Genomic DNA, 14,191 nt, shown 5'->3' with positions numbered 1-14,191 from the left:
CAGGCTAGGCAAGGATGGCAGATTTCCTTCCCTAAAAGACATTAATAAACCAGATGGGTTCTTACAGCAGGCAGGCTACCGATACTGCAGGCTCAATCGGTTGGCCAGCAGCTCTGGAGCCATTGGGAGCCTCACTGGGAGAGGTAGGCGCTGCTGAGGAAGGTCAGAAACCGTGACGGCACCTCAACATGGAGGTGCGAAGGCATGGAAACAGTTCAAAAATTAAGAGGACCAAAACTCCTTTTGTGTGGAAGGGAAACCTCTCCACAGGAATCATTTGCCTTTCTTGCTCACAGCCATGATATTGGGGCATGGAGTCTCTGGCTCTGATTGGCTCCCAGCCTGCAGACACCTCCACTGAGCCGGTGGCCTGCACATGTGGCAGGGCGCCATCCTGCTGATGGTAAAGTGCCGATGAGGCCTCGAAATCACCCCCAAATGGGGCCTTAAGCACCTTAATTGGCTGCATCCCTCAATGGGGCAGGCAGCTGATCTGGATCCCTGCCTGGTTCTGGCAAATTCCCTGGTTGCAGGAATGTGTCAGCGAGCTGTAAGGACACTGCTCCACCGCTATTTTCCTTCCCCCGCCACTCCCCCCCACCCCCCCACCACCCCCTCCCCACCCCCCCCCCCCCCACCCCACCCCCCCCAACCCCCACCCCCCAACATCTCCATCTCCACAGGGACAGAAAAATCTAGCCCACATGTTCTCATGGCTCCCTGCTTCCGGAATAAGGAACTAGCCACCTGCCTGCCACGATTGAGATCCTGAGTTGCCTCACGCAGTCTGCCTGTGCAGTTGGGAACCAGCCTGCTGCTGTAAGGCTGGATCTTAGGTTTGTCCTGCCAGCCATAAAGGCAGAAGGTGTACTGGTGAGGAGTCCTAGCTTCTCGTCAGTGTCTGATCATAGGACACTAGCTGCCTTCTGAAACCAAGGCCCTCTTCCTCTGTACCCTACTTGGGCAACTTTGCCTCACTTTCCCACACACTCATCCCTTCTGCCAGCTCCTTTTATGACTTGCCCTGCCTCTGTCCAAACTCCTCCAGTGCTGACACCATCTGTCTTCTCTTCTTTGCTGTGGTGATTAAAAAAAACAAATTATTATAATGTTTCTGGTGTTGGGGAGGAAGAGAAGAGGTGGGGGTGCAACCATCTACACGGTCCTGTATAGAAGCATTGAGTGACCAAAACCTAAGTACTCACCGGTTGGTGGACTCTCACTGCCCACCTCAGCCCTGGCACAGCCACAACAGCATACCACCCTGGTAACTGCACTGCCTTTTGTTTGGGGAGAGGAGCGGGGGTACCCTGAGGCTTGGGATACCTTCACAGGTTTTTGCCCTCACCACTTTTCACCCTCTCTGGGGTATTGTGTGCATACTTTGCCTGCAAAAGGAAAAGATCAAAATGCGTTATGAGCATGAACAACTGTTGTGCCTATATGGGTAGATGTGGTGGGCAGAGATGGCCCTTCTGACAGATTGCTGGTCCGGTTGATCCGCCAGAGTTTTATAAACTGGGAATGGGAGAAGGAATGGAAATACAGTTCTCACCTTGCCTGACCTTATCAGGTCATTGAACTTTGTATGACACTAATCCACCATCCTGGGGACTACTGTCAACCAATTCAGCACCTCCACCACATCGCCGCAAGCAATCCTCCTCACTGCTGCTTAGGTCTGGAACCCAGACGAAGCAACCAGCATCCTCCTTAGGTCTCAATCTATTCAAAGAGAGCCTGGAGGTCCTCGTGAACAAGGTTGCATGCCCTCTTCGGCTCATCCTTCTTATATTTTTGGTCACTCATCTGCAGGGAGGGAAAGGTTACAAAATACTTTGAGATTTCTTTGCATACAGTTCAGAAGAAAGACATAATTACTCACTTGTCAATGTAGACATAGTTAAATCAATTTGTATACTGCTTAGATTGCAATCACTCACAGCTCTTAAACATAACCATAAAATGGCTACAGCAGAGAAGGACACCATTTGGCATATCCGTGCTGAATCTCCAGAGGAGCAATGCATTGGAAAATTAATTTTAAACAATTTCTGGTTTTGGGGAGGAAGAGAAGAGGTGGAGGTGCAACCATCTACATTGTCCTGTATAGAAGCATTGAGTGACCAAAACCTAAGGAATCACTGGTTGGTGGACTCTCCCTGCCCACCTCAGCCCTGGCACAGCCACAATAAGCATACCACCTTGGTAATCATTCACTTCTCTTAAAACTTATACATTAATAAATTCCAATTAATTTAAATCACCCAGATGAATGCTCTTACGGCAGGCCACAGCGCAGTATTTGTAGAAAGAGAGAACCTTGTCTTCTTAACTTTTGGTCTTCAGTCTTAGCTTGAGGGATATTTTTCTCGGTAGCTTTTATAGAACCCTGTCCAGGTAGTTGACTCTGATTGGCTCAGTTCACAGTTACTAATCAATCCAGCTAATACATGGGAAATTTTACATACTACAATATGCAAATAAGTTTGAGTGGAAATGCAAAACCTAAATTCAAACTGGAAAATCCATGCAAAATTAAATGCAGTTTGGGCTCAATTTCCTGATTGTGTCCAAAGTGGAAGCTTGACCCTTGAGTGCTTAAATATTAACAAATATGGCTAATGGTTGAAATAAATGTCAGGTGTTGAAAGATCAGTTTGTTATCGGCAACCTTCCATCTACGTAAGATGATAGACTGCAGCAAAACGTATCCATTCAGGATGTTGTAGCCTTATATTTGCTGATGGCTGGAAAGATCAATCCATGAGAGGCAGGTTCTGCCACAAATACTGCACATGGGGTCATTATTATTGGTGTTGTGGGCTGTTGTTTTTGTTGTTCGCACCTGTTGCCAAGCCATTGTAGCTGTTGATCGTCCTTGTGGCACATGTCAACCCATAGATGATGTCACCATTTCTCTCTGTCATGGACTGGTATCTTCCAGGTTGTAAAAACCAATGTTCCAGGACTTTCTTATTACACTTGCGAGATCCTTGAACTGGAAGAGAGAGTCGGGGCCTGTGCTCTTTCGTGATGATGCGCATGCAGAAATCTTCCTGAGGCATGGAGCTGCCTCAGGGAGATTAAGTTCAGTTTCAAAGTTCAAAATAAAGAAAGTGAAAAATCATTTATACATGTCCCCTCATGTGACGCTGTCACATGAGGGGACATGTTTATCAGATGTTTTTTTAATATTTAAAAAAAAATTATTAATTTAACAAACACTTCATGAAACCTCATTCCCATCCACAGATGAGGTTTCATGAAAAATGCAAAGGCCGCTTGGGCTCTTCGCCTGCCCGCCAACCTTAAGGTTGGATGGGCAGCATTCAGAATTAGTTTAATTAGTTTATTAGTGGCCTTAACAGATCTTTGACAGTTTGGCGGGTGCGCAGCCACCTCCAGCACGCGCCTACTGAACTAAAGATCCGACGTGGTGATGTCGGGAGGCATGGCCAATGTCACCGCGCATCATTTAACGTGTCGGTGTGTGGGGCCTGCCCCCACATGCCATACAGAAGATTCTGCCCCATGTCTCTTGTAATGTGACTGGGTTAATTAGTAATCTCATTGTCGGGCATCCACTGGGGAGGGGTGATATAATATGATAGAACTTCACATAGAATTGTACTCAACCACAATCTGTAAACTTATGGCCCGGCATAATCCCCACTCTACCATTACCACCAGCCAGGGAATCAACTGTGGTTCAATGAAGGGTGCAGGAGGGCAAGCCAGGAGCAGCACCAGGTATACCTAAAAATGAGATGTCTACCTGGCAAAGCTACAATACAGGACTACTTGCATGCCAAACAGCATAAGCAGCAAGTGATAGACAGAGATAAGCGAATCCACAACCAATGGCTCTGCAGTCCTGCCACATCCAGTCGTGAATGGTGGTGGACAATTAAACAACTCACTGGAAGAGGAGACTCCATAAATATCCCCATCCTCAATGATGAAGGAGCCCAGCACATCAGTGCAAAAGATAAGGCTGAAGCATTTGCAATAATCTTCAGCCAGAAGTGTCATGTGGATGAACCATCTCAGCCTACTCTGGAGGTCCCCAGCATCAATGATGCCAATCTTCAGCCAATTTGATTCACTCCATGTGATACAAAGAAACAGCTGAAGGCACCGGATACTAAAAAGGCTATGGGCTCTGACAATATTCTGGTAATAGCACCGAAGACTTGTGCCCCAGAACTTGCTGTGTTCCTCGCCAAGCTGTTCCAGCACAGCTGCAACATTGGCATCTACCCTGCAATGTGGAAAATTGCCCAAGTATGTCCTGTGCACAAAAAGCAGGACAAATGTAATGCAGCCAGTTACCGCCTCATCAGTCTACTCTTGATCATCTGTAAAGGGGTCATGAATAGTGCTATCAAATGACACTTGCTTAGTGATAACCTGCTCATTGATGCCCAGTTTCGGTTCCGCCAGGGTCACTCAGCTCTCAACCTCATTGTAGCTTTGGTCTAAATATGGAAGAAAGAGCAGAACTCCGGAGGTGAGGTGAGAGTGACTACCCTTGACATCAAGGCAGCATTTGACTGAGTGTGGCATCAAGGAGCCCTAGCAAAACTGGAGTCATTGGGAATTGGGAGAAAACTCTCCACTGAGTTGGAGTCATACCTAGCACAAAGGAAGATGGTTGTGGTTGTTGGAGGTCAATCATCGCATCTCCAGGACATCAATGCAGAAGTTCCTCAGGATAGTGTCCTAGGCCCAACCATCTTCAGCTGCTTCATCAATGACTTTCCTTGCGTCATAAGGTCAGGAGTGGGGATGTTCACTTCAGACAATAATCTCTTCTAAATCATGTCCTTATTCACACCGCACACTGAATGATCTCTGAGCATGATGTTTAGAGATGTACCAGTCACAATGTTCCATTGACTGCTTCCAATTTGTCACATAGCTCGCAACTGTCTCCCTCGGGGCTCTATTTCTTGTGTTTAACTTGAACCTTTGCATTGTTAGCCAGGGCTTTGGTTGATAATGAACCTTCACAATTCATCAATTTTTTTGAATCTGGGGTACTGGGTGCTATCAAACTACGAATCAAGCTGTAGGCTTTATTCCCATATGTAGTTAAGAGGATCGCCCAACTCTTCTCTTCCCCTGTAATCTCGCTCACTTGGAAAAGAACGCGAGGCATTCAATGTAATGAGGCCAATTGTCCGTGGCTGGATTGAAAGAATCAATTCTTCCAAATTGCGTTATTCTGAGAGGAAATTCCGTCATCGATTCAAACTGAACTTCTACTTACGATTACTGGGCGAGTTACAGTGCCAATTTCTTTTCAACTTGGTTTCTTCTGCTTGAGCTTCCTTTACCCTTGTCACCAGTTTATTGGATCCTGTGGACCCTTGTTGTGAGAGGTGGCTGAGTTGGTATTATTGATAGAGTTGATCAGCAGACACTTCTTAGGTGGGAACTTTATGTTTATTTACCAAGGTACTCAGCAGCAACTAAACATGTGCTTTCACTTCAAACTCTATCTCTACACTACCAACTACTAACTACAGAGGTAGCCCATTCTACTATCCTACTGGGTATTAAAGAACATGTGATCTTCCTTAAAAATCATTATTCTTAAAGGTATATTGCACACTAAATGAAACCATAATTACCACAGTACACAAGTGCCAGGCAATGACCATCTTCAACAAGGCGGAATCTTACCATCGCCCCTTGATGTTCATGGCATTACCATCACTACATCCTCCACTATCAACATCCTGGAGGTTACCATGAATGAGAAACTGAATTGGACTAGCCACATAAATACTGTGGCTACAAGAGCAGGTCAGAGGCTAGGAATCCTGTGATGAGTAAGTCACCTCTTGGCTCCCCAAAACCTGTCCATCATCTATAAGGCACAAGTCAGGAATGTGATGGAATACTCCCCACTTGCCTGGATGAGTGCAGTTCCAACAACACTCAAGAAGCTTGACACCATCCAGGACAAAGCAACCCGCTTGATTGGCACCTCTTCAACAGACAGTCACTCCCTCCACCACTGACGCACAATGGCAGCAGTGTGTGCCTTCTACAAGATGCACTGTAGGAATTCATCAAGGCTCCTTAAGCAGCACCTTCCGAACCCATGACCTCTACCATCTAGAAGGACAAGGGCAGCAGATTGATGGGAACACCACCACCTGCAAGTTCTCCTGCAAGCTATTTACCATGACTTGGAAATATATCGCCGTTCCTTCACTGTCGCTGAGTCAAAATCCTGGAACTCCCTGAAAAATGCATTGTAGGTCTACCTACACCACAGGAACTGCAGCAGTTCAAGAAGGCAGCTCACCTTCTCAAGGGCAATTAGAGATGGGCAATAAATGCAGGTTTAGCCAGCGATGTGCACATCCCATAAATTAATGTAAAAAAGTCACATTGATGTCGAGAGTGTTAGAAACTCTTTATGAACTAAGGTACAAACAGTTTATGCAATACCTCCTCTTTATCAATTCTGAACCCTTCGAGTGACAGTTTTCTCCTCTGTCACTGTATCTTCGGCAGCATCCGCTTGCTTAGTAAAGACCTATATAAACTATTCATTTAACACCTCAGCCATGTCCCCTGCCTCCATGTGTAAATCCCATTTTAGGTCCCAAATTGGCCCTACTCCTCCTTTTACCACCCTCTTACTATTTATGTGCCTGTAGAATATTTTGGGATTCCCCTTTATGCTGGCTGCCAGTCTTTTCTCATAACCCCTCTTTGCTTCTCTTATTTGCTTTTTTACCTCCCCCCTGAAACTTCTGTATTCTGGTTGGTTCTCAGTTGTATTTTCTATCTGACACCTATCATAAGCACACTTTTTCTTCTTTGTCTTAATTTCTACCTCCTTTTTCATCCAGGGAGATCTGGATTTATTTGCCCTATCTTTCCCTTTTGAGGGAATATACCTTGACTGTGCCCGAACCATTCCTTCTTTGAAGGTAGCCTATTGTGCGGCTACAGTTTTTTCCACCAACCCTTGGTTCCAGTCTATCCGGCCCAGCTCGGTTTTTGCCCCATTTAAGTCAATTCTCCCCCAGTTAATTATTCTTACTCTGGATTGCCCATTTTCCGTTTCTACTCATCCTAAACCTTACAACACAATGATCACTGTCTCCTAAATGTTCACCCGCCCCCAACCCCCCCCGACATTGCATCCTTTCTTGGACTGGACACATACTGCTGTAGAAAATTCTCCTGAACACCTTGCGCCTCTCCACCCTTTATAGCGCCATTGTCCCGGTCTACATTCGGGTAATTAAAGTCCCCCATTATAACTACTCTATAATGTCTGCATCTTTCTGTAATTTCCCTGCAGATTTGTTCCTCCACATCCTTCCCACTAGTTGGTGGCCTATAAACCACACCGAGCAATATAATTGCACACTTTTTGTTCCTTAACTGTAGACAAATTGATTCTGTCCATGAACCCTCTGGGACATTCTCTTTCTCCAGCACTGCAATGCTCTCCTTAAGCAATGCCACCACCATCTCCTACTTTTCTTCCTTTCCTATCTTTTCTGAATACCTTACCCAGGAATATTTAACACCCAGTCCTGTCCTTCCTTGAGTCAGGTCTCTGTTATCGCCACAAAATCATATTTCCATATGGCAATCTGCGCCTATAACTCCCCAATCTTATTTACTATACTCCATGCATTCACATACATGCACAGTAACCCTGATTTAGATTTTGTTACTTTCTCCCATCCTCTGACTCCACCTATAAGCTTACTATTCTCCATTCTAGTGCTATCTGTATCTCTCTCAGTATTTTGTGCACTCTGGTATTCCTCTCTAATATTCTTTCCTGGTCCCACATCCCTGCCAAGTTAAAATCCTCCAAACAGGAATAGCAAAATGACCCACAAGGAACTTAGTCCTGGCTCTGTTCAGTTGCCATCCATTCAGCTTTTACAGGTGCCATTTTCCCCAGAGCCAGTCCCAGTGTCCCAGGAATCTAAAGCCCTCCCTCCTGCACCATCTTTCCAGCCACGCATTCATCTGCCTTATCTTCTTATTTCTGTAATCACTTGCACACGGCACTGGGGGTAATCCAGAGATCGCTACATTTGAGGTCCTGCTTGCTAATTTTCTACCTAGCTCCCTAAATTCTGACTGCAGGAGAACATCCCCCTTCCAACCTAAATCATTGGTACCAATGTGGACTACGACCTCTGGCTGTTCACCCTCCTCCAGAAGAATGTCCTGCAGCCGCTCAGTGACATCCTTGACCCTGGCACAAGGGAGGCAATGTACCATCCTGGAGTCACGTCTATAGCTGCAGAAACGCCTGTCTGTTCCTCTAACTAATGAATCCCCAATTACTATTGCTCTTCCTTTCTTCTTCCTCCCTTCCTATATAGCCAAGCTGCTTGTGCTGCCACAAACTTGGCTCTGACTGCACTCTTCTGAGGAACCAACGCCCTCACCAGCTTCCAAAATGGAAAACCATTTTGTGACCGGGACCCCGGGGACTCTTGCATTATCTACCTAGTTCTCTTGGACTGCCTGATGGTCATCTATTCCCTTTCTACCTCCAGGCTCCTAAGCTGCAATGTGACCACCTCTCTGAATGTGCTATCCATGTTGCTCCCAGCCTCGCAGGTATGCCATAGTGACTTTAGTCGTTGCTTGAGCTCTGAAACTTGGGGCTCACTTCCTGCACATGTAATCGCTTAGAACACCAGTATTGCCCATGCCTTCCCACATATTACAGGCTCCACATTCCATGTGACTGAGCTGCCCAGCCATGTCTTAACTTTATTTTACTTTGGTTTACTTATATTACTTTATTATATTGGCCTTGACTTTCCCTTATTCTTGGTGTTTCTCACTTAAATCCAGGTATAGCTACTCATTTAAAATAATACACTTCTCTAATTTGCAGCAATTTAAAAATAGACCCCAACAGCAGTTTCTTACCAACCAATGAGTTTATGGTTTTCCTATGATGTCACTATTTGTTTTTTCTCACTCTCCTTTTGATCTCAGCGTGGGCCGGTTCTGACTAGCCTGCCTCTCCATCTCCCAAGACAAGTCAGTTAGTTTAAGCATTTGATGATAGGTAAGCAATGGCAAACATCAGAGTGGTGGCTGTGACTCAGTGGGTAGCACTCTTGGCTCTGAGTTAGAAGGTTGTGGGTTCAAGTTCACTCTAGGAATTGATCACAGGGATCAAGGCTGATACTCCAGTGCTAATACTGAGGGAGTGTTGCACTGTTAGAGGTGCTGTCTTTCAAATGAGTCGCTAATCCAAGGTCCTATCTGCTCTCTCTGGCACATGTTAAAATTCCCATAACACTACTTTGAAGAAGATTAGGGGAATTATCCTGGCCAACATTTAGCCCTCAATGAACATCACCAAAATAAATTATCCTGTAATTGTCACATTGCTGTTTGTGGGACCCTGCTGTGCATAAATTAGCTGCCATGATTCCTCCATAACAACAGTGATTAACCTTAAAAGTTCTTACTTGGTTGAAAAGTGCTTTGGGAAATCCTGCAATTGTGAAAGGTGCTATATAAATGCAAGGCCTGAATTTTTTGTTTGTCAGGCATGTATGATTGGCAGGCCCGGAAGCAGATGGGAAATGGGCCTCCGGCCGCAATCGGCCCCTGACCACGATTTCACACTGCCTGGCCAATTAATGGCCAACCAACGTCAAACACGTGCTGAAATACTCAGCGCTGCCAGAGTGGGGGTGGGAAGAGGGCAGGCGCCAACCTAACTGAGGCTGTGGGTGAACACTTCTAGTGAGCTTCCTGAAGGCAGACAGCTGCCCCAGGGAGCCTGCAGACCTCCACAGAATAAAGGAAACAACAAAAATGCTGCAAAATATGACCAGGCAGCACAATCAAGCACCCAAAAGCATACCTCATAAAAAAAAGCCCCCAGGTATCTCTCTTTATTTTATTTCCCCACGGAGATTTCATCCTTCCCTGGATCGAGGTTTGAGCAAAAATGTGAAGGCCGCTTGGCTGACTGGCCCGTCTGCCAACCATAAAAGTAGACACGCCATGAAAAATCGCTTTCAATTGCACCATTAATGGGCTTAATTGCTTGCTTACTTATTGGTAGGCATGCTTCCGACTGCTGCCCCTGCCTGCCAAGTGAAAAATCGCACAAGTGTGTGATGACATTGGCACGCTTGCCCGATGACATCTCGCGTTATTCCATATCCATTTGGGTCAGGCACACGAGGGACATAAAATTCTGGCCCAAGTCTTTCTTAGCATTTAGATAAGAAGCTCATAATAATAAACCTTCGAGGGGATGAGGATTCCATGCAGGATGTCATCATGGCCAGAGTCCTGCTTATCTGCAAAGTCACTATAAATGATGGTAACCTTGCAGGAGTGTGAAGCAAGACCTGGAAGACAGAGGAAGGAGATGCTGACACCAAACACAGGGCATTAGAGACATCATGCATTCAACTACATGTCAGGCTTGAGAAACGGCAATTGGATGCTGTGAGGATCATGGCAGCTGGCATCACCATGCAGGGCCTAAGCTTTCAGGATAGTTGTCAGGGTGGCAAGCCAAGTCCCACATCGCCAATGCAGTGAGGGCACCAAGTTTTCAAGGAGCATTTATGGCTGATTTGACGGTGTTTCTGGGCATAAGCATGGGAGTACTCAGTGTGCTGCATCAACTGAAGGGAGATGCATTCAGATTGGTGTTGTGAGTGGGTCTGAGTTGGAGTTAAGGATGCAGCAGGTGAACTTTGCTGCTGTGGCGACATGCAGAGCTGTGTGAGCTGCTGCATGTTTTTCTTTGAAGTCTGTGAAATTCAGTGGTGAGCAGCAAACGACCGGTGCAGCAGGGTACTCAGAGGATAGGTTAGAGTGGCAACAATGGCTTAGAATAGTGGACACAACAATAGCTGTTGGTTACACTAAGAAATGTAGTTAATGGGTCAGCGCTCATCGGGAAACAATACTTCAGCCATTAGTTATATCACAGAATCACAGAATCACAGAATCATACAGTGCAGAAGAGGCCCCTTGGCCCATCGAGTCTGCACTGACATGTGAGAAACACCTGATTTACCTACCTAATCCCATTTAGCAGCACTTGGCCCATAGCCTTGAATGTTATGACGTGCCAAATGCTCATCCAGGTATTTTTTGAAGAATGTGAGGCAACCCGCCTCCACCAGCCTCCCAGGCAGCGCATTCCAGACCGTCACCACACTCTGGGTAAAAACGTTTTTCCTCATATCCCCTCTAAACCTCCTACCTCTCACCTTGAACTATGTCCCCTTGTGACTGACCCTTTAACTATGGGGAGCAGCTGCTCCCTATTCACCCTGTCCATGCTTCTCATAATCTTGTACACCTCGATCAGGTCACCTCTCAGTCTTCTCTGCTCCAACAAAAACAACCCAAGTCAATCCAACCTCTCTTCATAACTTAAATGTTTCATCCCAGGCAACATCCTGGTGATTCTTCTCTGCACCCCCTCCAGTGCAATCACATCCTTCCTATAATGTGGCGACCAGAACTGCACACAGTACTCCAGCTGTGGCCTCACCAAGGTTCTATACAACTCCAACATGACCTCCCTACTTTTGTAATCTATGCCTCGATTGATAAAGGCATGTGTCCCATATGCTTTTTTCACCACGCCACTAACAAACCCCTCTGCCTTCAGAGATCTATGGACATACACGCTAAGGTCCCTCTGTTCCTCAGAACTTTCTAGTGTCATGCCATTCATTGAATACTTCCTTGTCAAATTAATCCTTCCAAAATATATCACCTCACACTTTCCAAGGTTAAATTCCATCTGCCACTTATCTGCCCATTTGACCATCCTGTCTATATCTTCCTGTAGCCCAAGACACTCAACCTCACTGTTAACCACCCGGCCAATCTTTATGTCATCCGCAAGCTTACTAAACTTGCCCCCCACATAGTCATCTATGTCGTTTAAATAAATGACAAATAATAGGGGACACAGCACCGATCACTGTGGTATGCCACTGGACTCTGGCTTCCACTCACTAAAGCATCCTTTTGTCATCACCCTCTGTCTCCTACAACTAAGCCAATTTTGAATCACCTTATCAAATTACCCTGTATCCCATGCACATTTGCCTTCTTTATAAGTCTCCCATGTGGGACCTTGTCAAAGGCTTTGCTGAAATCCATATAAATTACATCAACTGCACCAATCTCATCTACACACCTGGTCACCTCCTCAAAAAATTCAATCAAATTTGTTAGGCATGACCTCCCTCTATCAAAGCCATGCTGACCATCCCTGATCAAACCTTGTCTCTCCAAGTGGAGATAGATTCGCTCCTTCAGAATTTTCTCCAATAGTTTTCCTACTACTGACATGAGACTCACTGGCCTGTAATTCCCTAGCTTATCCCTACAACCCTTTTTAAATAGTGGAATCACATTAGCTGTTCTCCAGCCCTCTTGCACTGCCCCCGTGGCCAGAGAGGAATTAAAAATTTGGGTCAGAGTCCCTGCGATCTCCTCCCTTGCCTCCTTCAGCAGTTTGGGACACAAGTCATTCGGACCTGGAGATTTGTCCACTTTTACGTCTGCCAACACCTCCAATACCTTGTCACATAAATGGTACTTAGAGTGCAAAGGTCAGAGTTCTCCTCCAGTGGTCATTCCGGCTCATAACGAGGGATACAATGCTAAAGGGTCCTCGTAACTGCCCTTTTATTGGAGTAAGAAGCACCAGCCTTCAAACCTGACCTCTTCTGGGCCCAAAACCAAGCTTGCACCCAAACGTGGTTTGCAAAATGCACGAGGAACCCACCCAGGTCCCTCCACACCAAAAATACAGCACAAAAGGAGCTCAGAGGTGGGCTTGAGCTTCGGTCAGTCAGAAAATGGCCCGACTCACATTTTCTATCCCTTCACAAAAATTCAGCCCCAAGTATTTCACCCAGAAACCTTCCCATATGAACAGCACTTTGTACACCTAGCATCATTGTACTTGATGATAAATTATGATCTTAACCTATAAAAATCATCTTGAAGCGCTTCACAGAGGCACGAGGGAAATTAAAACTGGGCAGAAAGAAAGCTTTGTAGGGATGACCAAATGTTCAAAGTAGAAGTCCTTAAAGGAGCCCTAAAGTCATATAGAGAAGTATGGAAGGCTTAGGGAGGGAATTACAGAGCATGGGGCCTAGATGGCTGAAGGAATGGCTGCCAGTGGTGAAGGGGAGGAATAGGCCAGAGCAACAGTGACCAAAAGGTTGAGGAGCAAACAATAATGCTGGAGGAGGTTTCAGAGATGGGGAGTGTGTGGCCATGGAAGGATTAAAATACAAGGATGAAAATTTTAAATGTAGGCCATTGGGGAACTAAGGACCAATGTAGGTTATTGAGAACAGGGGTGACGGGCAAGCAACACATGATGTAGGATACAGGCAACATAGTTTTAGATGAGCTGAAGTTTAGGGAGTGTGGAGGATAGAAATCCGATCAGGAGAGTGCCAGAATGGTCAAGTCAGCAGATGAGTAAAGGCATGGTGATGGTCTCATCAGTTGATGGAATGGATGCCGGTGAAGTTACTGATGTGAAAATAAGTCCTCTGGAATGGAAAGGATATGGTGCTCAGTGAAGCGCAATAAGACCTCAATTTTCTGAATATTTACGAAAAGGACAACAATGTAAGTTAGGTTGCCAAATAGAATCAACAGAAATCATAATTAGCAATGAGTACACTCAATGTAACAATAAACTAAAAACTGAGTAACATTCATTAAGCTGCTTCACCTATTTGCTAAATGTGAACAAGACCCTGATATAGAGTTTATTGAATGCCCTATTAATGCACGGTGACAAGAAAATATAATATTTGTTGCATTGTTTTGCCTTTAGTTGAGTTAAGTGGATACAGCTGCTGTAACCTAATATTATTGCAACTATTTAATTGGTTACTAATGAATTTGCTACCAGCATTTTGTATTTGCCTAAGGGGCTCGACAGGTAATAATTCATCAACTAGCACTTCTGTTTGGAATTAAACCTATTAATGACTGTTTTCACAGTATATGTTCATGTTGCATACACATCAGAGGCTTATTAAGCATGTGTTTATCCAACAAGTAAAAATTTTGTATTTGAGGAGGCATCTGAGACTTCATCCTTAAACTGCCTCAAAAAACCCAGCAATTTTGTCTTTAAGTGGCACGT

At 45.3% G+C, this 14,191-nt stretch overlaps 1 protein-coding gene across 1 annotated transcript in view; it reads right to left on the bottom strand.

Annotated features, from left to right (window-relative positions):
• The window catches only part of hcrtr2 (hypocretin (orexin) receptor 2), a 188,256-nt gene extending 178,076 nt beyond the window's left edge, over positions 1-10,180 (bottom strand). The window contains exon 1 of the mRNA XM_041187368.1: positions 10,087-10,180. Coding sequence (XP_041043302.1) covers positions 10,087-10,180 — 94 coding nt within the window. The remainder of the gene's footprint in view (positions 1-10,086) is intronic.
• Between the last annotated feature and the right edge of the window lie 4,011 nt (positions 10,181-14,191).

This window comes from Carcharodon carcharias, chromosome 5 (assembly GCF_017639515.1).
Source record: "Carcharodon carcharias isolate sCarCar2 chromosome 5, sCarCar2.pri, whole genome shotgun sequence".
NCBI lineage: Eukaryota > Metazoa > Chordata > Chondrichthyes > Lamniformes > Lamnidae > Carcharodon > Carcharodon carcharias.
Note: the sequence above shows the minus strand (reverse complement) of the source record. Positions and strands in the feature narration are given on the sequence as shown.